Below are 22,411 nucleotides of genomic sequence, written 5' to 3' on the forward strand. Positions count from 1 at the left end.
CATGAAAGATAACCCAACAGCTGTTCTCTCTGTTGATACCAGGCACACTCCTGAGTATCTGCCCTTCCTCCACTTTCTCCTCCATTTCCCAGTCTCACTGGTGGCTTTCTCAAGTACCTGACTTGGGCTGTGTTTGACCCACAAGGGCCCTGATGGTAAATTATGTTCCATCATTCTCATTTCCATTCAATTTTTAAAAAGAGAAAAAGGATTCTCTCAAACTGTGGTTTACAATACAAACCTTAAAATTATAAAAGATGTATATAGAAATATAAATATAAAAATAAATGCAAAGATTTAATTTGGTGCCAGTCTTTAGTCCTCAGTTTCATTCTAAGCATCTTCTTTTCCACATATTTCAAAATGTTAAATTCTGGGAAAATCAGTTATAACTGAATATTCATCACTTCTTTAAAGTGCACATAGGTCATCTTTTTATAGCCAACTCTTACCTGGCTTAACAGGGGTCTATTTAAATTAGAAATTGAGTCAGTCTATTCAACAGTGTCTATTGAATACTCACTAATTAACAGGCCCTGGATATTTAGGAACAAATAAGGTACAGTTCCTGCCTTCAAGGAGTCAGTAAGCTGTTGGGAGAGAATGAAGTACAATTACATATCATTTAAATCAGATCGAAGTAAATACCACAATGCATATTTTTAAAAAGCTATGAAAACAGAGGTCACAACTTGGGAATAAATGAGGATTTCAAAGAGTTGACTTGACAAAAAGAAAGTAATGCTTCCACTGAACCAAAATAGCAAAAGTAGGTAGCAATAGATTCCTGGGGAAGAGCCAAGTCAGATAAGGTGTGGCTCTAGAACCAGGTGAGGACATATTGGGAGACCAGTCTAATCACGTCTGATCATGGAGAACTTACTTTGTGCCAAATACCATTAAAAGCACTTTATGTGTATTAATTATTTGATCCTTACAACAACCCTGGGAGGAATTTACTATCATTCCCATTTTATACATGACAAAACCAAGATACAGAACAGTTGCATAAGCTGCTCATGGTTACACAGATGCAGCTAAAAGTTGTGGAGCCATGGTCTTGAAGTCCATAATAAAAGACGACCAAATTCTCTACCTCTAACCACACTCATTACAAAAGCAGTTAACAGGTAAGCTGACTACCCCCTTTCTCATTAATTCCTAGGCCATCCTTCAAGGTCTAGCTGAAATAATTCCTTCTCCACAAAGCCTTCTTTGATCCCCCTCCCCAATTAAACATAATCTCTTTCTCCTCTAAGCTACATAATGCTTTACCTTTTTTAACCTTATGACAAGTCATATTTTCTTTCTGATATTACAGATTTTACATCATTCTTTATTATTTTCCTTTAGTCTGACCCATTTTCTATTCTCTACAACTCCTAGGGCAGTGGCTGGCACATAATAACGCTAACTAAATCCATGGAGCACTTATTCTTTCTTTGCAAAGCATTGTGCTAAGCATTTTGCAGGAATCATTTGACAAAATCCTTACAGCAACCCAATTCACAATAGCTATTTTTAGCCCATTCTGCGACAGATATAATACTAGATGCACCTTAAATTCAGTAAACAAGATAGATATGGTCACTGCAAGAAGCTTATAGTCTAGGGACGTTGGCACTATTGGTGTCCCCAAGTAAGAGATAAAATTGAGGCCCAAAGGATTTAAATATTTTGTCCAGAATCACACAGCAAAAAAGTGAGAGCCAGAATTTAAACCCAGTCCTCAACTTGATGAGCAAAAATGTGTATGTATCTTAGTATGTAGCCAATAGCTCAGAACTGCTAATCAAGTCATCTGCTGAGGAGCCTAGGTATTTGATTTCCCTATGTCTCTTAAATTGGTCCTTCCTGAGCACCAATGCTTTGCTGCACGCAGGGTAGTGTAGAGGAGTCACTTAGCAGTGAGACCTTGGCTTACATCTATCAAATACCCAAATGGATTGGGGTGGAAAGGTAACTAACAGCACAATTCCTTACTTAACTGTGGTTCAACTATTCTTAAAAGTTGGGTTCAACTCACACAATTGTGATTTCCTCACCGCTCCGTAATTTCCAGTGGAGCGGTGAGGAAGTTGCCACTATAGGATTACATTATCCTTCATGCAACTAAGGCATCCCTCTGGCCCAGAAATACCTGCCTTCTGGCTGAACGTCCCATGGTCCACAGCCAGCTGGCCAGAGAGACTTCCTTCTCCAAGTGCCACCTTGGCAGCCCCACTGTGTGGCCTATCCTACCCATCTCCTCAAATAAAAGTAGAGACATCCCAAAATATTGACCAGGCAGAAAGAGGTGCCCGGACGCAAGAGTCTTATTCCCACAATTTCTTATCCCAACAAGAGACCACCTGACTTCAGATAAAGTTCATCACGTTAAGCAGCGGAGACGACCTCCAAGAGCCAGGACCCCTGGGTCTTGAGGCTCCTCCCACAGAGCGCACTCAGAGACTGGGCTGCGTGTTACTCAAACCACCGAGCTCCGTACACCACCAAACACCACCCGCCTCCAGCGTTCTCTCTTTCGCGCGACTGCCCTCACGCAGAGGTCGCGGGCATCACGCAGGAGGCGTGTCCGGCGTAGGGCGCGCGCCCCTCCCACCACCCGCCAATTACCAGCGCCCCACCGCCCTGCCCCGCCCCGCCCCGCCCCGCCCCGCCTCGCCTCCCTCCACCCTCCCGCTGCGCCGGCGCTTAGTGCTCTAGGCTCAGCTCTCCCTCTTCGCCTGAGATTTGAGCGCATGCGCCTTGACAGATGGGTTGGGTGAGGGCTCCCCACGGAGGGTAGGGGGAAGTGGAAATGGAAGGGGGCAGCCGCTCGGGAGCACGTTGGGGGCGGAACCGGGGGCGCTGGTCGCCGGGGAGGTAGAGGCCTAGGCTCGGACCCAAAGCTGTAGCTGAGTCGCGGCATCTGGCTGACCCGCCATTGTTTATGTGTATGTGCCCGCTTAGGTCTACATGGAGAACTGCTTAGCGGCCGCGGCGCTAAACGGGGTGGACCGGCGTTCCCTGCAGCGCTCGGCTAGGCTGGGTCAAGAAGTGCTGGAGCGGGCTAAGAGGAGGGCGGTGGACTGGCATTCTCTGGAGTTTCCCAAAGGCAGCGTGGGGGTCATTTCCCAAGAGCGGCCCTACGGAGAAAGATGGCCCGCAGCCGGCCCCGAGCGCCTTCTCCTAGGAGAGGTGAGGGCCCCTGTTCTGGGGAACCAGCCCATTCATTCGCCCAGCGGTGGCCTGCTGGGCACCAGGGCATGGACCACACGGAAGCACCTGAGGGATCCTGCCCTTGGCGGTGGAAGCTGTGAAGTGTCAAGAAAGTGAACGGAAAAACTTTTTGAAAACTCGTGACATTTACAAATCATTATTGGGTAGCTCTAGGATACTGCTAGTGCTCGGCCCTGGTTGGTTACTTAAAAAAAAATTCTTATATGCAACGATCTGAGATTAGAGGAAAACCCGTAAACCAATCTTTGTCCTGGGCAAATTGCATGTCAATTTACTCCTTTTAGAGTTTGGAAGTTCTTTCTTAGTAAAATCTTTATCACCGACTTAAACTTGCAGAAACTTTTGAAAAGTGAAACGAAAGCTATTCCCCAAATGACTTCATTCTCCAGTAGGGAATACCAGATCTCACCTGTGACTTGCCATTTATTCAAATAGAGAGAAGAAAGACGCCCAACTCTCAGTGCTTCCTTCAGAACAATGGCTGAATTCATGGACTATACTTCAAGTCAGTGTGGGGTAAGTTGGTGTAAGCTGAAGCCATGCCCCGATCTGCCTGGTGATGAATCACAAAGTAGACCTTTGTGGATTTTAGGGAGAATCTGGAGACTACCATTTCACCCTGCCCTGTCTTCGTGGGTCAATTGTAATCACTTAAGGATTTAAACCAGGTGATAAATCCAAGCTATTGGTAGAATTCAACAATATTTATTGAATACCTAATTCAGTAGATATTATTCAGGATAAAGCAGTGAACGAGTCAGAAGAGGTCTCTGCCCTCATATTATTTGCTGAATTCCAAAACAATCAAGTCCAAATATTTGAAGTATTTTAAACTTTGAACTGATGAGGAGTTTAAAAAAATTCATTAGGATCACTCTAAACTGAAACTGAGCCTCTCTGTTTTCAAAATGTATTGAAACAAAATCCGTACATTAGAATTTAACCTCTGTTTCAAGCCCCTGGTAATGCAGTTTTTAGATGTGTCCATATGGGTTCGTATTGCTTGATGGCCACAAAGGTGGTTCTGTGGAACAGGAGCAGCCTCCCAGGAGTCAGTCCCGTGTTCTGCCACAAACTGGCTGTAATTCCTTAACACAGTTAGCCTCTCTCACCCTTATCTTCCCTGTCAAAAAAAAATGAAGATCTCTGAAATCCTTTCCAGCCTTTACAGTCTGTGTCTTTAGTTTCCACTGAGAGATGAACATCAGAAAATTATCATGAACTAGAGCATGAAGACTTACGGTACCACTTTTGGTACCATACATTGAAATGGGTGAGCAAAGGTTTTAAAGACCCTCTTCTCAAAATTATACTAAGGTCATCTTTAAGAACTTTGAGGGAATGTTAAAGTGTAGGCCAGCCAACACTCAAGGAAATCACCTGCACGGAAGGCATTCTTTATGGTCTAAGAATTACAACAGACTCTGGGTCTCTTCCAGCCTTAACTGTTTGTGATTCTTGTGTGGTTGTAAGCATGCTGGTCTGTAAGAGAGAAGGAAGAGACTACCTTGTTCTGTCTTGCTTTTCAATTTCATATATTAAGATTTCCAAAACTCTCTAATCTTTCTACAATTTTCATAGAATCCCTATGGCTCCAAGAACAAGATTCCAACCAATGAGATGTAGTTCAGAGAATATTTTATGTTCTTGCTTTGTTAAGGGGTTTTAGAAAAATTCATAACTTGGGCTCTGCTGTGAAGTGATCAACATAAAAGGAATAATATTTGTCTTTGGTTTGAGGTTTAGCAAATTGGTGTTCTTCATTTTGGTTTTCAGTTCAGGTCTCTGTTATGGAATGGAGGCTCAGAACCCCTTGCCTTTCTGAGATAGAATTAAAAACAGTATTATGAGTTTGACAGCACAATTTTGAAGCAGCCCCTGAGATACATCATTGGATCCATGTCTTGAAGTACTTTCCCTAGCTTCTCATTCTTTTGGTCTTATGCCTTAAATACTGTCCCTGCACTGCGTTCAAGTTAAACAGGCTGGTAAATGTCCTCATTATGAGTTATAATCAAGGACAAATCTAAGGTTAACTTTGAGGGGAAGGAAGGAAGCAGACAAGAAAATAAGAATTATTGTCCTTAAATTGGAGACTTCTTCCTTCCTCTCCCCTCTTCCAAGAGTAGAACGGCTGCATAGCTCTTGGGTTTACGTTACATTTCCTGTTGTATTTCCAAATCTCAAAGAGATACACCCCTTTCTTCCCCTGTCCTTGTCTGGGACTTAGACAATCAATGTGGAACTGTTGTGCACCAGAACTTGTCATGAGAGAAGATGAAAAGGCATCTGTGTTTGACATAGGGGAGCAGTCAGGAAAACTATTTAACCTGGCAAAGAGCATGGTCCTGCCCAGCGTTAGTTGGCCAGAGTCGTTGCCCTACAGAGGCAGCAGATGGCAGCAAAGTAATGCCAAATGCACCTTCCTTCTCTGCAGCCAGTTTACATGGGCTCAGATGTGTTCAATGACTTTGCAGGCCTGTCAAGCAGGCAGGTAATTTACCTTTGCCCTTTTGCCTCTCTTCTTAGCCCTATTTTGCCCAAGTAACAGAGTTTTTTGAAAACTTAACCAGACTATTTAACCACATCTTTCGCATTACTTCTCTAGAAATATTATTCATCTGTGCCGGAAGAAGGAGGGGCAACCCACGTCTATCGGTATCACAGAAGGAAGTCGCAACTGCAGTCGTGCTCAGACCTTGGGAGTGGTCAGGTTTGCGTCCTCAACTGTCCTGTGTGCTGAGCTGTCTAAGCTGGGAGGCCCTCTGTCGGGAGCTCCTGCTGGAGCTGTGTTACTGGATGCCTGTGTGACTCAGCATCCCACTGCATTCCACTGCTCGATAGAAATGTATCAACCCCCAGCCTCAGAGCAGTCATAGCTGTGAACATGAAATAGGAGTTTGTCTAAGATATAATACTGATGCCACTGTAGGATCTTCCCTTGAACCCACAGTCCTGGGTCATGGGATTCTTGGGCAGTCTTAACGAAAAGAGCTTCAAATATCCTCGTCTACATCTAGGGATAGGAAGGAGATTTTTTTCATAGTCACATATTTTATTCTAAGGTAGTGATATGTATCATGTCTTAGGTAATTTTTATAAAGTTCAAGAAAGGGGTCTCTTAGCAAAATACTTTTCCTAAAGATAATAACGCTTACAGGTCGCTCACTACAAACTTTTACCTGTTTTTTACTACGTGTCATTCTGGGAAAGGCAGATTCTACTTGTTGAACTGATCGGACAGGAATCCTTTGTTGCTGAGGAGAGTAGGTGTTATTATTTTTGTTTTTAAACTACCCTGGTTGTACTCAAAAATAGCAAACTTAAACCCAGAGTCTGATCCTCAGGTTGGATTTGTGGCTTCTCTGGCCCGTGGATTTGGGGAGGGGAAGCGTGGCCACAGGGATGAGAGTAAGGACTGGATGCACACAGGAAGCCCCTCTTGTTCCCTGGGGTGTAAGGAGCAGCACCAGAACCTGAACCCTGGCTTCTCTTTTCTGGCCTGGTGCTGAAGGGGTTATATGTGGGCAAGGGTCATTCCTGTCCCTCCCGTTCTCTCCTGTAAAATGCAAGCTGGTGCCTCTCAGGGAAGTGGATCCTTCAGCCTGTTCCCCTCTGGTACCCACACTCCTGAGACAAGCACAGAAGACACTTCTGTTTTCTGAGAGCCTGTTAAGTGTCTGTCGCTTCTACACTTTAAATCTTCTCTCCAGTCTCATACCCCCATGTTATAAACTAGGAAAGCAAGGCTTAGAGAAATTAGTTCCTCTCGGTAAAGAGCAGACATAAGATTCAAACTCAGGTTTATCTGACTCCAAAGCCCATGAAGGTTACAAGTAATCATGGTGAACATCTGACTAAAAATATCTCACAGAATTCACTAAAGCCTTAATAATTTAGGTGACAACTTAGAAAAAATTGACAGAACAATTGTTAGTTCCTAATGAAGTAGGAGAAAGTTTCTCTTTATAATCCAGAAGTGTGAACTTGGGCACAAAACAGTGTTTCTACTTGTTTCTTCAGAGTAAAACAACATCCTTTGGCTTTGGAGGCAACTATCAAGTCCCAGAGTACATCCCAGAGGCATCCCCGCCTGTGAGTACAGAGCTCCCAGTGTCCCACACGGGGCTTCACCACCATTGCAAAGTCGTGAGCCAGTTGGCCTGGTTATTTTATGGTTCTTGGTACTGGATCTGCAGTGTCTGTATGTTAGGGTGTTTTTAGCTTTATGGAGCATGCACAACATTGAGGTTCAGTGTAAAATTCTGTTTTCTTAGTATCCTTCCTCTACTTGAAGCTTTAGGGATGCTCTGCACCCGAACTCATAGTTGTGGTTGGAAAGAATGTGAAATATTCGTGTCTCAGTTCCTACGGCTCAGCTGGGCTGGCGCTGGGTCCTGCTGGAATTCCACCATCTGTTCAAGCAGCAGGAGGGGCCTGACCCTTGTGCTTACAAAGTGAATACCATTGCTGACATTCTGAAACTTACACATTTGGTGAGATCAGGTTCCAAAACATGTGAAGGGATTTGTTCCCGTTTTCCAGTAATGTTTCTCTGTAAAAAGCATATGGGGGTAAGTTCCTCATTAGGATCAAGCACTCTTTAGTTTATAAACTCAGGAAATATTTCGGAACTTGGAAGGGTTGGAATCCTGAGGAAAGGAACTCCAGCATGTTGCTGTAATTTGCTTTTTTTTTTTTTTTTTTTTTTGTATACAATGTGCTAGCCAAGATTCAGAATATATTGGGTTGGCCAAAAAGTCTGTTTACTGTTTTCAGTAAAATAAGAGACACATTTTTCATTTTCACCAATAACTTTATTGATGTGGATATTTTGAGTATGTTGGCTGTCTCCTGCATAGTATAACATTGATTGTTCTCAGTTCGATCCCTGTCAACTTCAGCTGGTCTACCCAACTGTGGAGCATCACCCAACGAGAAAGCTCCAGCGTGAAACTTTGCAAACCGCTTTTGACAGTTTTAGTCAGTCACAGCACCTTCTCCATAAACTGCACAAAGTTTATTTTTGCATTTCAGTTGCATTTTTACCTTTCTTGAAATAATAAAACATAATATGCTGCATATGTTCCTTATTTTCTTCCATCTTCAATATGAAATAGCTACATAAAAATTCACCAATTTTTGTTTTTTTTTAAATGCACACTGATATGACAGCTGTCACAATACAATCTAACAAAATTGTTTTGAATGAAGCTAAAAGACAACTAAGTGCTACTAGAGCCAGCTTATGGAAAATCCCCAATAAACTTTTCGGCCAACCCAATAACAGAGTAAGTAGCGACTAAGACTGTTATCCTTCTAGTACAAATATAAGTGGTTAGGCTTAGATGCCTGCAGCACTGGCAGGATTTTGGTAATGCCAACCTTCCAGACAGCCCGGTATTGGCAGCACACATGCCAGCCTTACCCCGTACGTGTCCTTTTATTCAGACACATGAAGCATCGTTGCCTTTTTGAAACTCAGATGCAGCTGTATTTTCCAAACCTACTTTTGTTTACTTACATAGTTGATGACTAATAAATGCTTGTGTCATTCACATCAGTTAAATGACGCCACACCTCTGGTTTTGCAGAACTGGAGTATAACATGAAAGCATGTAACAAAGCGGTTTAGGGAAAAAATGGCTTCAAATCTATCAGGTGGAGGGGGAGGAAGTTTCTTAAAAGTATGAGTATTATCATTTATCTTCCTAGTAGAATTTGCTAGCCAATGGTTTTGTCCCCTCCCTGGGAGTGGTGGGGGTGGAAATGACAACTTCCCCTTTTGGGCACTGAGTAAGCAGGAGTGGTGTCCCAGCTGTGGAATAAGAGCCTTGGGCATTAAATGACAGGCCCCTTCCTGGTTTGCAACTTGGCTCTTTTGCCATCTAAACAGACACCCTCCCCTGCTTGCACACCTGCCATGACCCACTTCCCCACCATGTTCGAAGTCTGTGCTCAGCTCAACTCTAAACATCAACCCTCCCACTTCCTCCAGTTCCCCATGTTTTGCACTAGCAGAGAGCCAGTTTGCCAAGGGAGGGCTTTTGCCAGCCGGCTGACTTGCTGCATGACAAAATGGAATCTACTCACAGAATTTGCAGCTTTAGGAGAAATAGTTCATCATCCCAATAATGAATTTAGCAAAGCACGTTGAAAAAGAATGATTCTCGTAATTCCAAGGTGCTTCTACATTACTGCTAATCTGTACTAAGAAGTGCCACTGTCTGCTTTTCATCCCAAAACAATGGACTTAGCCTTTCCCTTCCCTCTTTCTAATTCTTATCTTTCTACTCTAGCTAGAGTGTTCCTTTTATGATCCTTCATGTTCCTGTAATACTTGGGTATTTACAGTGGTCTCACCTGGGAGGTGGGCATTACCACAGTCTCAGAACCAAGGAAACAAGTGAGCACAAGGAGATGCTGAGACTTACCTGAGGGATAGTCCTGTCATGTGGCTGAGACTTTGAAAGCAGGACCTTCATCTCCCACATTAATGCTTCGTTCCATCTGGCCTCTGGCACACAGAGGTAGCCCAGTGGGGGTGCCCTGGGCATTGGGATATAAAAACCTCTCAACTGCCAATATTTGCTTTCCTTCCAGGCTGACAACATCTCTAAGGACCTCTACATAGAAGTGTATCCAGGGACCTATTCTGTCACTGTGGGTGCAAATGATCTAACCAAGAAGACTCAAGTGGTGGCCGTTGATTCAGGACAAAGTGTGGACTTGGTTTTCCCTATATGATGTTGACCATCACGTTACCTTTTTTTAAGTAGCAAGAAGAATAAAGCCACCATATGATTCTTGTAACATTTACACATCCATCCTGCTTTGGGGGCTGACCCTAGAGGGTCAGCCTTACTAACTGCAGCTTGTCTCTTTCAGTGCCTATTTTTTTAAAGTGTAGAAGTCCTCTTACCCTGTTCTCCCTGAAAGTAATAATGGCTATCTGAATAGTTTTTACTGCTTGCTTTCCAAGTAAAGGTTAATTATGATAATAAAAAGGAGACTCGATTTGGAAATAAAGAGAATACCTTTTTATTGGCATTAGGAGCAACAAAATATCATTCATGTACAGCTGTAGGCTTTATGAAAATATGACAGAGAGGCTGTGGACACAGATGCCCCACGCAGGCCAACCACAACCTGTGACTTGTGTGGAGCAGCATCCTCAAGCTGCCCTCACGGGGCAGGCAGCCCTGGCCAGGGCCGCCAGCACACCGGTGCCTGTCACGACAGGTGCCTTCCTGCCGCCCCTCTGCGGGAAGTCGCAATGGGGCGAAGACGCCGCTGCTTACTCAGCTAGCCTCTGTGGCCTGCACGCTACCTCCTTCCACTGGAGGCTTTGCCAGCCACTCGGTAACTCCTCTTCAGGCATCTACTGTCTGTAGCTTCCTGTAAGGGGAAAAAGCCCTCAGAGTCTTAGACTGACTGTAATTTTAAGGATCAAAAGGCACTGATTTTAAAAAGTCATCGGTGAGTCCTTAACGTTGAAGCTACCTCACCAACAGTATTGCTGCACCTCTCAGTTTAGTTGCTTAGTTATCTCATTTTGAACAAGTCTTCCCTCAGGGCAAAAACGCCAGCACTTTATATGATGAACATGAAGTTTTAAGTAGTGCTATATTAGCAATCCTAATGAGAATCAGACTCCCATGGACACAGGGCCTAGTAAAGCAGACCCGTGCCCATCACCAAATAGAAGGTCATTTAACTGGGGACCCTGGCTCCCCTACATAGCTTATAATGACGTTTGGGGGTTCTGTAAGCCATTTGAAATTACGTGCAAAATTGTGGGTATGTGAATTTTTCTGGAAAGAAGAGTCACAGATTTTATTTTCAAAGAGGGTATGACACCAAAAGGTTGAAGAACCATAGGAGTCCTTAAGAAACCCCTCCCCAAGGGATTCAGAAGGAAAAACAAGGTAGTTATAAAATACTCATGGGGACGTAAAGTACAGCATAGGGAATACAGTCTGATGTTGTTGTAATAACTGTGTATGGTGCCAAGTGAGTGAAGGAATTATCAGGGGATCACTCTGCAAATTATGTAATTGTCTAACAACTATGCTGTATATCTGAAACTATAAAATAATATTGAATGTCAACTGTCTTTGAAAAAATAAAAATTGAAAAAAGTCCTTTCCCAGCCATGCTACTTTACCTGGGTCCTTGGGGCGTTTAGTCTGAGGAGCTCTGGCATCTCAGACGCGCCTCAGTAGCTCCCGGGCTCAGCGCTCTGCTTGCGGCTTTCTCTGGCGGGAGCTGCAGGGGCTCCGTGTCGGTCGCTTCCAGGGCCAGCTCCTTGGCGTTCCCCTCTACTGCAGTTTGTTCTCGCTGTTGTTTGTTGCCCTTCACTTCCTTCTGGGTGTCGCAACATCTTTTTCCTAAACCTAAAATTCAGTGGGGTGTGTTGAATGTGCCACCGTTTTGATGGGATGGACCTTGACGACTTAAGTACAACTTTGCCAAGGATCACAGAATCTCTTCACTACCTATAAGCTCCTAGCACTGTTCTCTCTTTTTAAGGAAGAAATAAAATAAACTGTGTTATTCACTTCTGCCTATTATGCTTTTGAGAAAGGCTGTATCTGGTCACCAGACTTGGAATTGGGTAGAAGTTAGCAGGCATATGTTTCAAACCAGCCATTAGGGGGAGCAAAAATAACCCACTGCCACCAGCTGAAGGCGCTTATAAATCACACTGATCACAAAGAAGAGATCGTAAACTGATAGGAAAACAAGTTTTCACAGGTCAAATGAGGCCGCAGAAGGGGAGGGGGTGTGACTTCCTGAGGAATAGGGCAATGTATAAAAAGGAAGAAATACTTTAAAGGAAATCCATCATCTCCCTGACTTTTAAAACTACAGATTGAATCCTGTTTCAGCTATAAGCAAGGGAGGAGAGCAACATGGCTACTGGTAGTCAACAGCCTGGCCTCTCCCAGCCCTGGCTGGTATAGTTCAATGGATTGAGCATGGGCTGCAAACTAAAGGGTCACTGGTTCAATTCCCAGTCAGGGTACATGCCTAGGTTGCAGGCCAGGTCCCCAGTAGAAGCCATATGAGAGGCAACCACACATTGACATTTCTCTCCCTCTCTCCCCGCTCTCTAAACAATAATAAATAAATAAAGTCTGGCCTCTCCAGGGTCGCTGTTTTAGAATCAGATGCTAACTTCACTGCCTGTATGTCAAAGTAACAAAAAGTATGGAGGGTGGAGGGGACGTACAAGAGGGTTATTAAGAGGCAGAGCCCGAGACTTGACTATCGAGCATCAGTACTCGATGGCTACCAGGCACAGCTAGAAGATGCAGAACACATTTTCCTTAAAGAATATAAAATCTGGGGGTGGGGGGGAAGAAAAGCCCTGGTGTTTGGCAATGTGTCCTCACCACTAGTCTGTTGTGGCGTATAGCAGCCCACCTGTGACAGCGGCCAGGGATGGCCCCTTCCTCCACGCCCCATCTCAGGCATGTTCTCCATAGGCAGAAGGCAGGCCCACTGATCCTCGCGGTTCAGCTCCAAGAACTACCTTTGCCTGGAGCAACAACTGATCCAGCACCTGAAGGACAGCCAGGCCAAGTACCCAAAGATACTATATTTCTCTTTATATAGCCAATTATCATCACATATTTTGGGAAGTAATACTTTGCAGTGGGTTTGTTTAAATATGGTGATGGGGGGAGAGACTAAAGGTAGGATTAGGTGGGTAGGCGGGGCCGATAAAAGCAGTGCGTGCTCTGGGCCGGGGACTGGCTCCAGTCTGGCGCCAGACTAGAGGACGCGGTGGGCCTGGCCACAGCAGCAGGAACGTGCTGGTACTTGGGGCACGTGTGACCCCCTCAACCCCACTGGCTACCCCGCTGGTGCCCCTCTCCATGAGGCGGGGCCTGGGGCTGCCCAGAGGCTCCCCACAGACTCCTCTACAGGTACAGCTTTTCTTTCTCTCCTCTGTGCTGAAGCAGGAGGCAGTAGAAGCTACGGAGAATTTAGCATGAGAAATCTAGATCTGGGCACCATTTTATTTATATTATCACCTGTTGGGAGGGTACATCTAGTAGAAAAAACTTACTCTAAGTAGCTTTGCTGAGGCTTCCCAGTGTTTCCCTCTGCAAGACTGGAGTGACCCATTTCACAGAAGCACAGGGACCTTCCCCCAGCCTTTGTACAGGGTGGACCAAAGTAGGTTTATAGTTGTAACACAAATAATATGATGATAATAATACACAAATACACTGTTTCCTGGACTCAACTGTAAACCTGCCTTTGTTTGCCTACCCCTATTTCTAATATATTTCTTCTCAAATAGGGGAAGAGGAGCTCAGCTGGTCATGGCTAGACTCTTGTCCTTTTACTATTTCCCTCTCAGAGGTGGGAGAGAGATCCCACACCTTTGAAAGCCAAGGAAGGCCTGGAACCCTCTGATAAAACACAACAGCAGTGATGTACCATATTTTTCAGATCATAAGACACACCCAGGTTTTAGAGGAGAAAAATTGGGGAAAAAATTTTGAAACAAAAAATATAGTAAAATATTTAATAACATAAATAACATAATATTTCACCAATGTAAATATAAACAGAATTCAACAGCAGCGTTAACAACCATTATTCCTCCCAAATTTGGAGGGGCGGGTATGTCTTATGATCCGAACAATACAGTATATCCATCCCCGCCCACCCCAAAGCCCAGGGGTCCTGTGGAGAGAACCAAGAAAGTTTCTCATTGTAGAAACAATCTCTCAACCATCTGGAACTGAGGACTAATAAAAAGCTTATCCTGGGGCAAGACTGAAATCCTCATGGGCTAGGAGGTCTTTCTGGCTGAGTGGATGTCCTGGAAACAGGACGACAGCTTCAATCAGAGGCTCACGTGGGTCCCAATGTGGGTGGTATCTGGAGATCCTTGAGCTTTTAGCAGTGGTATTCTTTAACCCTCACAGCATCCCTGCCCCAGAAGGAATGTTCATTTAGTTTATTGAATGTTAAATTAGTGACCCCAGGACCCCATGAACCTCTTCTAGCCCCGGGGACCAGGCTTATCCCCCACCATATAGTTCGGCCAGCTGACAGGCTTCTGCTCTCCCAGGCCCCTTTGGGACTTTTGAGAGGGTGGGCATGAGGCACATCAGTGACCTACTGCTCCTAAACCTGTGAGGGCATGTCACACAGTTCTTAGCCCATGATACAGAAGTTTGAGGATGATGGCCCTGACCAGTGTGGCTCAGTGGATTGGGCATCATCCTGCAAGGTGAAAGGTTGCTGGTTTGATTCCCGGACAGGCCACATGCCTGGGTTGTGGATTTGGTTCCCTTTGAGGTGTGTGAGGGGCAACCAATTGATGTTTCCCTCCCTCTACTTCTCCCTCCCTTTCCCTCTCTCTAAAAATAAATTAATTAATTTTTTTTAAAGAAGAAGTTTGGGGATGGCTGCAGACTGCCAACAACACCACCGCCTCACCCTGAGCTGTAAGAATGAGCAGCATAGTGCAGGGCCCCGCTTCTGACCTAGGAAGGGGCCCCTCTGGAGAGTACAGCCTGATGACTGGTGTTTGAAAAATTGTTCCTGGGCTTCTCGGGGCACTTAAGACTGATCAACCTCTGGAGGTGTTTAGACGCTTCATCTAGAGGAAAATCAAGGCCTCCAAGAACAAAAAGGGTGAGGGGGCAGGTATTATAAAAGCAGGATAGCAGCAGTACCTGCAGGAGAGACTAGTGAAGAAAGGACAGCTGTTAACAAGAGAGGCAAACCTTTGCAAGAAGATCACCCCATCCATCCTTTCTGGCTGGGCTTTACTGCTTCAATGGAAACCTACCATTTATCTCCTTCCTATCACAGACTCCGCTTCCACATGACCACACCCCTAAGTATTGTTTCCACTCCCAGCTTAGTGGTCAGGTGGCTCAGATTCCCAAGAGACACCAGGGAGGGAAGGGAGCAAGGGCCTCAGTCCCGCCTTAGAAGAAGGTATACCTGGCTTCCCAGGCTGCGGCTCAGGCCCATTTCTCCTCCAGTACCTCCACTCGGGCTGGCAGGGGCCACCCGGCCTCCTCGGAGCCTTCTCAGCAGGGACGGGGTCTGTGTTGGCTGTGCTGTCCACCATCGGCCTCTGGCGGGGGCCCATCTCCAGGTCTTTCTCCACATCCTCTTCAGAGGAGGAGGACACAGCTATGGGAGCTGGCACTGCTCCTTTCTCCTCTTTAGGAGCCTCCAGGGGCAAGAGCTGTGCTGTGGGCTTCAGCTCTGCCTCTGGATGTTCTCTGGCGGTGACCCCTGAGGCCCTGGTTAGAGGCCACCAGGTGGGTCCGGCCAAAGGGCAGCCCAGGCAGCCCTGGCACAGCAGCTGGCAGCAGGCGTGGGGGTGGCAGGGTGGGCATAGGAACGGGGGGCCCAGTGGAAGCCTGTAGGTGACACATGCAGTGCCCGGCCCCAGCAGAGAGCAGCAGGGGGCCCTGAGGAGGGCACTGGGGTGCTCCCTGGTGGAAGGCCAGCGTAGCTTCTCCACAGCCTTCTTCCAGACAGCAGGGGGCACCCACCTGACCCCACTTAGAGGCACCGTAGCTGTCTTGCCATTCCAGAAGTGAACAGTAATTTCTTCTTTCCATGCTGCATAACAGAAAATGGCAACATTTTGTTATAACGACCTCTTCTATGTCATGAGATAAGGGTTCTTCTCTCCCCAAAAGCAGTCCTTCTGCTCTGCGGCCTCCACACTCGGACTTCTCCCACAGAGCCTGCAGGAACACACCCTCACCCGCTCCATATTCACCCCCGCACTTCCAGTGCACCTGCACGCGCCTCCCTGCCTCAGTTTTGATGTCAAAATCAAAGTGCCTCCTCAGCCAGGGACTGGAAGGAGGAACCTCCCTCTGTCATTCTCTGAATGACAGTGATGCCGACTGGTCAGCCCTGTAGAAGGGGACTGTCCCAGTCTCTGGATGACTTGGTGGGGGACAGGTCACAAATACCAGTGTGACCCCAGGATAACCCACCACACCATAGGTTAGCTAACCAACATAGACGTAATAGTTTTAGGCTCTTTCACCCTGATGAAAAACATTTTTTAATCTTAAAGATATGATTTGTAGATTTGTTGCCACACCCCGGGTTGAGCTGCAAGTGAGGGGGTAAGGGTGTTTTTTTTTAATGCCTCTAAGATCCCTAAGCTGTAGAGACCCCTTTGCTCTCTCTTCTGGCCTGATCACCAGCCTGGCTCCTTCTGGGAACTGGTAGGTCAGAGCAGCCAGCCTTACCTCTCTGGGGATCTCTCGCCTCCAAGCCCAAGACAGTGGCGGGGCCGTACCGCTGTCTGTCTGGCTCCCAGGGGGACAGCACCTTGTCCCCAGGTTGCAGTGAGCATTCCATGGATGGCGAGAACCTAACGACATCTTCTTCTAAGACCACGCTCTGCCGCTGGGCTGGCAGCTCTGGGCCTGTGACAAGTGGAGCCTCAAATTCCACGAGCAGGGCCCCCTGCCTCTCCAGCTGTGGGGAAAAAAAAACACTCAGAATAAGGCCTGGGGGAGGAAGCACCACAGGGAGCAGCACAGCTCCCCGCAGCCGTGCCCTGGAACCAGGCCCAGGCATCCTTACAAACATGAGAGCCATTCAGAGAAGGGAGGGGCAGGTACTGCGTAGAGCCCGTTGTAGCAGAGACAGGCAAGGGGTATAGTGAGGGTATTCCTCCTTCTCCACCTCTTCCTGCAAGGGGAACTCCTGTTCATCCCGTCCTGCCTTTCCTTCCCATTCTCGTCCTTTTCTTGTTTCCTCTTTTCCTGTTCCTGTTTTTGTCCTATAAACCCTGGGTCCTCTGGCTCTTTCCCCAGTGCACTCCCCTGGCTGCTAGCATGTCCAAGAAGTGTTGTCCCTGTGCCCAGGGCCAGACAGCGATGGTGGCTTCACCCACAGGCCCACAAGGGCGAGGAGTGGCTGGGGTACTAGGGCAGCCCTCAGCCCTGTGTCACACCAGTGAGGAAAGGGCAGGAGAAGTGCTAAAGTTAGTTAAAAGTATGAGCTCTTTTGAGAGCTCAGTACAATTTTGGAAAGGAATAAATTGTGGTTAACAAATCACTAGACAGAACCTCTCTATTTGAGCAAAACTCTGCTAATATTTCATTTGAATTCATGTATTAGTTACTTAAAAATGACAAAATGACTTTTGATTGGAGATTTTATAATTCATGTGTTTTTTTTTTTTTTCAGAACTCATACTAGTCCTTCTTCCATGGATCCCCATTCCCAAAGTCTGCCTCCATAAAGAAGAGAAAAATCCTGAGAAGCAAGCAGCCACTGAGGTAAAAGCCAGGCCTGGCTCCTGAGTGCAGGTTGCCATGCTTCTGTGTGTGCGGGCACACAGGCGTGCATGGGGGCACATGTGTTTGCTTCTGCTTCCCTCAAGCTGTTGCCCAGAACTCCACACATTGAATTTTACCGAAGAAAGTACTTTTACAATAAATTTCTGTTGCTGTTTAAGCCATTCTGCTTGCACTACTTTCTTACACAGCCCTAGCACACTAATGCACTCACTGACGCCGCATTTCCCCTTGCACAGCCTTAGCCAGAGAAGAGCTGTGCCTCTCCAAGAAACTGAACTGCTGGGCACATGCCACTGAGGAATGTCAGGTATGACAGGGCCACCAGAGGAGCGTGCCAGGGAGACGTGGGTGGCGAGGCACTCGCCTCCGGAGCGGTCTTTATCTGAGCCCGGTAATAAAAGCCATCTGGTTCCCTTCTCGCCAGGACCCATGTGCCGGCAGCATCTCCAGCTCTTCCCAGCCAGCGAGGCCCCTGCCATGCTGGCTCAGCCACGTGGAGGTATGGTTGATAAGACACACATCTGGGGAAAAGCAAATGGAATTAGGAAGTAGAGAAGACCCAGCCCTAAAAACATCAAGAAACACATTTCACAGATAGATTGGAGCAGCACTGAGGCGTGCATGTGACATACAAAGGTACGTGGAACACAAATCCACATACAAAGTGCCCATCTATGACCCCCAGTGAGGCAAGCTGTGGGCCGGAGCAGAGGGAGAGGACGGTGGAGGGAACCATTGTTTGAGGGCTGGAAACTGTTTCAAGGTCATCAAAATGTGATTAGCCTTGATATATTCCAGTTAATCAATGCTGGTTCTGAGATTAGATAGCAGGCCAGAGAAGAATACCTCAAAGGGGAATCCTAAGTGGGTGTGTGGGATTCCAGGAGGAGGTGTGGAGGCTTGGACGGTGATGCCCAAGCAGCAAGTGTGTGAGAGCCCGTGGCGCTGTGGGGTCAGAGGGAGGAGGAAGCATGTGCATAGGGGAGGCACCGAGGAGCTGGACAGACGCTGTGGGGACAGGAACAAGGAGAAGCTGGTTCTGGGAGTTTTGTGGACACAGACAAGCCAGGGAGGGAGGGACTGTTGAGTCAGAACTCGGGTTTCTGAAGAAGCTGTTTACTTTCGTGGGCAAGCCAGGCTATACGATTGCTTAACTCTGGCTTTGAATGAGATGGCCCACCTAGGAGAATCAAGAAAGGGGGCTGGCTGTTAAGGGTTCGAGCGGCCATGTCCGTAAGCTGGGCAGACTGAATGGAGGGGCAGTCCCTGGGACTTACACGGCTAGCATGTGCTTGCAGGCTGAGGGGCCTTTCCCCTTTGGTAGGCACGCCTTAGACAGCTGACTGAGGATCTGGTTTCCAAAGAGCCAGGAGAACAGAGGGACGCTGAGGGAACATGGGGAGGGGCCTAGAGACCTCACCTTGGCTCTGGGTTGTGGAAACCCTAATTTCTCACATAGTGCCAGAACGAGTCCCATGGTTGATGCTAAAATAGTCCAGAAACTTTATAACCAGGGATGCCTGACTGCCTTCTCTCACACAACCTGACTCTGATACGTGCCACTCTGCTATACAGTGGGACAAGAGCCAGGCAGCCCTCGAGGTCACTGGGAGTGCAGTTCAGATTGGGGTTGTGTAATACCTTAAGCAAATCATAGCCCACACGCTAAGGAACGCTTTCGGCCTTCCCAAGAAGCAAGTTCTCTCCCTCATGGTACACTATGCAGAACCAAAAGACAGAGAAGAAAAATGGAGATGACCACCTCTTCCTCCAGAGGGGCTGGGCCCAGTACCTGGTGAGAGGGCTGTGCCAGGTGAGCCAGGGTGCTTGGGGGCCAAAGGGGCAGGTGAAGGCGAAGTCCCAGGGAGGAGCAGTGCCGGCCCAGGCGGGGACCTCCAGGGTTGTGGCCACACTGCAGTATTTGGGCAAAGGCATCCCAGGCTCTGCGGAGGATTCCATAGGCTTCGGAGAGACCGCCTGAGAACAAGCACCACCATTATCTGAGTTGCAGCCCAGCGGAGGGCACTGGGCTGGGATGGGGCTCAGCTCTGCGGTCACTGGTCAGTGGTCAGCAGCCTCTCTGGGGCCCCACTTGTTCCCACAGATGCTCAGAGTGTCCTCTGAAACGCCTGCCCTGGGCAGCTCAGTTCAGGAAAGTGTGGAAAGAGCCAGAGCTGTGATTGTAGAGAAACCTGCTTTAAATTCTTCACAGCCTGCGGGCTGCGTGCTTGCTTCACCTCTGAGCTTCAGTTACCACACAGTCAGGAGGTAATATATGGAAAGCACCTGGCACGGAAGTGGCTCAGTATGTATGTTAGTTTTCTCCTCCCACCTCCTCCCCAGTCATAGGGCTCCTGTGGGGTAGGGGAGGGTAAGACCGTACTTCCCTTCACAAATCCCAACCCTGGGGATGAAATGACCCCTGGCCCAAGCCACAGGCGCCCTCCTAACCCAGCCATCTGTAGGACCGACTCAGGCCCAGGCCTAGCTGAGATCCCAGGGCTGTGGCTTCCACAGACCTGTTCAGAGGCAACAGTGGTGACCCAGGGCCCAAGAGCATGCTCTGCTGCCCCAGCCCCCCAGAGCCCTGTCAGGATCTGCCCCTGCCCAAGTCCACAGGTCTGAACCCGAGGTCACTTACCCTCAGCCGCAGCCTCCTCCACCTCGGCCTCAGCCCTTTTGACAGTTGGGGCTCAGAGCCTCAGCCCAACTGACTCCTGGTTACCAAGCACGTTGCCATGGCTGGGAACCAGAAGGAACACTGTGGGCTGAGTGTACTGAGCATGTGCAGGGGTGACAGGGGGCCTTGGGAGGCATGGGCTGGGTGAGGGGGCAGGGGTTGTTGTCCAATTGTAAAGAGGGGGTTATTGGAGAGAAAGGTCATGGTAGCTTCAATTCCCAAAAGCTCAGGCTTCCTCACTGCCAGAAGACCCAGTCACGGTGGGAAGCCCTCATGGATCCCAGGGGAGCCCTAGACCCAGGACTACAGATGTGCCTCCACCCTGAGCAAGCAGGGGCTAGGGGTATGTGTCGCCACTGGCTGGAATAGAGACTCTAGCACAGAATTTGTTGATCGTTTAAAACAAAATAACCAAAGCTGTGGGCAAGTTTGTTTGTAACAGATAGGACTCTGCCTAGAAGCAGAGGTGTGGTGACCACTTGTGGTGGTAGAGTGGACAGTGGGGACCCAAGGAAAAGAAGTCTAGTTTCTGACCTCATTTGAATGTCCACAGGAGAAGCTGGTTTTGAAGCATCTGATAGTCATTGCACACCGGTTGTGTGCCGGCCGGGGGCTCAGTGGAAGCAAAACAGCAACACTGTATGTAGGACATTTGTAGGTGTTACTATTCTCCCGTGTTACTATTCCCCTGTACCACCAGTGCCTATTTCTATTTGAGGACCCACGTGGTCAGGAGGGGCTGACGGTACCCCAGCCCCACAAGTGGAACATACCACCTCGAGTCCCCCTGGCTGCAGGGGTCAGTTGGGACACGTACCCGAGGAACTCCGGACTTCTGCTGGGACTCCTGGGCTCCAGACTCTCTCTTTCCTCCTGTCCACAATAAGGAGGTGTGTGCCTCTGGGAGCTTCTGGGACACTGAAACTACTCCCAGAGGAGGACTCAGAGGACAGACCTAAAGCACACAGGTTCTCGGTGACAGTGTTCAGCCCTGTGAAGGCTGCCCTACTGCGAAATGCTTCAGTTATGTGAGCCTTTATCCATGACACCAAACTGGACCAGATTTTCTCTTACACTCTGGAGCTTCTCACCTGATGACCCCTCTCCTGCCTAAAGGCTGAGTTTTGTGCTGCACAATGCTGAAATTAGAGTCCAAAAAAAACCAGTGAAGTCTCTGGCAGTGAGAGGATTCCTGAATAAGACAGGTAGGATTTCAACAGTAGAGGAGAAAAGGAGAACATTCCAGTTTAAGTAGGAAGCAAGAGCTAGGAGAGATGGATACATTTGCAAGACTACACTTCTTTTTGCAGGGGAATGTGTTTCAGGGGAAATCAAGGTGTGGCTACTCGAAAAAAAGGGCCAGATTGGTGGGAGCTTTGAAAACCAAGCAGATGCATGTAAACAATGTGATAGTCCAAGGCAGTCTTCATGCGGTTTGAGCCACAAAGGGGAGTGGAATGCTTTAAGAACCTCAGCGTGAGGATGGAGCCCATTGAGAACAGAGCCTGGGAGGCCTGGGGGGAGGCTACTCCCGTGAACAGTTACTCAGACGTGTGATAGGACTGGAAAACGGCAACCCAAATGCCCACTGACAATACCTACCTGACCTGAGGCTCTTCGCTGGGTGCTAAGGGTGCAGGCTGAATAAGACTGGTCCCTATTTTCAGGAGCTTCCAGTCTCCTGAAGAAGACAGAGCGTTGTGCAATACAGTGTGCAAAGACAGCAGGATCAAAACTGCACGAAAATATGTACACAAAACAAAAAGCAAGCACACAGCCAGGGTGAGAAGACTTCACAGAGGAACAGCAGTGGAGATGAGTGTGACAGTGCATTGGAAGTTTCACTGAGCTTGGGGACAGATGGGACTTTGGGAGTTAAGGGGGAAGGAAGAGCTGAAATTCAGACATTTTGAAGGCAGACTCCAGATACAGACCAGTGACCATCCCTCCCGGGGGTGAAGGCAGCTGCACGTTTCTGGCTTAAAAACCCAGAGAATGATGGTGCTATGGACAAGAGAAGGACAACAATAATAAGGCTATAGATACTTATGTACCAGGCACTGTTAATATGTTAATCCTTGTAATAAACATACAGGGTAGTTGCTATTCTCGTTATTCTCATCCGTGGGTGAAGAACGCGCCACGGAGAGAAAGTAGCAGAGTCATAGTTTACACAGAGGCAGTGTGA

General features: G+C 47.6%; 2 protein-coding genes across 6 annotated transcripts; one reads left to right on the forward strand and one right to left on the reverse strand.

The window, feature by feature from the left end:
• Positions 1-2,671: 2,671 nt before the first annotated feature.
• AKIP1 (A-kinase interacting protein 1) lies at positions 2,672-11,782 on the forward strand. 3 transcript variants are annotated; one of them, XM_028515831.2, is made up of 6 exons: positions 2,673-2,764; positions 2,953-3,180; positions 3,658-3,738; positions 5,831-5,935; positions 7,246-7,317; positions 9,826-11,782. In XM_028515831.2, the coding sequence occupies exons 1-6, from the start codon at positions 2,756-2,758 to the stop codon at positions 9,967-9,969; spliced, it is 639 nt and encodes a 212-aa protein (XP_028371632.1). In that variant the 5' UTR covers positions 2,673-2,755; the 3' UTR covers positions 9,970-11,782. The 3 variants fall into 3 exon arrangements, with proteins under 3 accessions (XP_035884887.1, XP_028371632.1, XP_035884886.1); XM_036028993.1 differs by having other exon boundaries at positions 5,831-5,931; positions 7,242-7,317; XM_036028994.1 differs by lacking the exon at positions 7,246-7,317 and having other exon boundaries at positions 2,672-2,764.
• On the reverse strand, positions 10,245-22,245 carry C6H11orf16 (chromosome 6 C11orf16 homolog). Of its 3 annotated transcripts, none has more exons than XM_028515830.2 (7): positions 20,185-22,245; positions 19,336-19,520; positions 17,908-18,064; positions 16,482-16,713; positions 15,202-15,834; positions 11,390-11,618; positions 10,245-10,620 (listed from the first exon to the last, which is right to left on the reverse strand). In XM_028515830.2, exons 2-6 carry the CDS (start codon positions 19,500-19,502, stop codon positions 11,407-11,409), a joined length of 1,401 nt encoding a protein of 466 aa, XP_028371631.1. In that variant the 5' UTR covers positions 19,503-19,520; positions 20,185-22,245; the 3' UTR covers positions 10,245-10,620; positions 11,390-11,406. The 3 variants fall into 3 exon arrangements, with proteins under 3 accessions (XP_028371631.1, XP_035884881.1, XP_035884882.1); XM_036028988.1 differs by lacking the exon at positions 20,185-22,245 and adding an exon at positions 19,736-20,151; XM_036028989.1 differs by lacking the exon at positions 11,390-11,618 and having other exon boundaries at positions 20,185-21,014.
• Between the last annotated feature and the right edge of the window lie 166 nt (positions 22,246-22,411).

Source organism: Phyllostomus discolor, chromosome 6 (genome assembly GCF_004126475.2).
Source record: "Phyllostomus discolor isolate MPI-MPIP mPhyDis1 chromosome 6, mPhyDis1.pri.v3, whole genome shotgun sequence".
Classification (NCBI taxonomy): domain Eukaryota; kingdom Metazoa; phylum Chordata; class Mammalia; order Chiroptera; family Phyllostomidae; genus Phyllostomus; species Phyllostomus discolor.

Bases quoted from the DNA above. Each gene is read 5' to 3' on its own strand.
- AKIP1 (XM_028515831.2), top strand. The intron at 3,181-3,657 runs GTGAGGGCCCCT...TTATTCAAATAG, and splicing joins AGCGCCTTCTCCTAGGAGAG to AGAGAAGAAAGACGCCCAAC. The intron at 7,318-9,825 runs GTGAGTACAGAG...CTTTCCTTCCAG, and splicing joins TCCCAGAGGCATCCCCGCCT to GCTGACAACATCTCTAAGGA.
- C6H11orf16 (XM_028515830.2), bottom strand. From the start codon at position 19,502: ATGGAATCCTCCGCAGAGCCTGGGATGCCTTTGCCCAAATACTGCAGT. The intron at 15,835-16,481 runs GTAAGGCTGGCT...TCTGTTATGCAG, and splicing joins GGCGAGAGATCCCCAGAGAG to CATGGAAAGAAGAAATTACT. The intron at 11,619-15,201 runs GTATACCTTCTT...ACTGAATTTTAG, and splicing joins GCCGCAGCCTGGGAAGCCAG to GTTTAGGAAAAAGATGTTGC.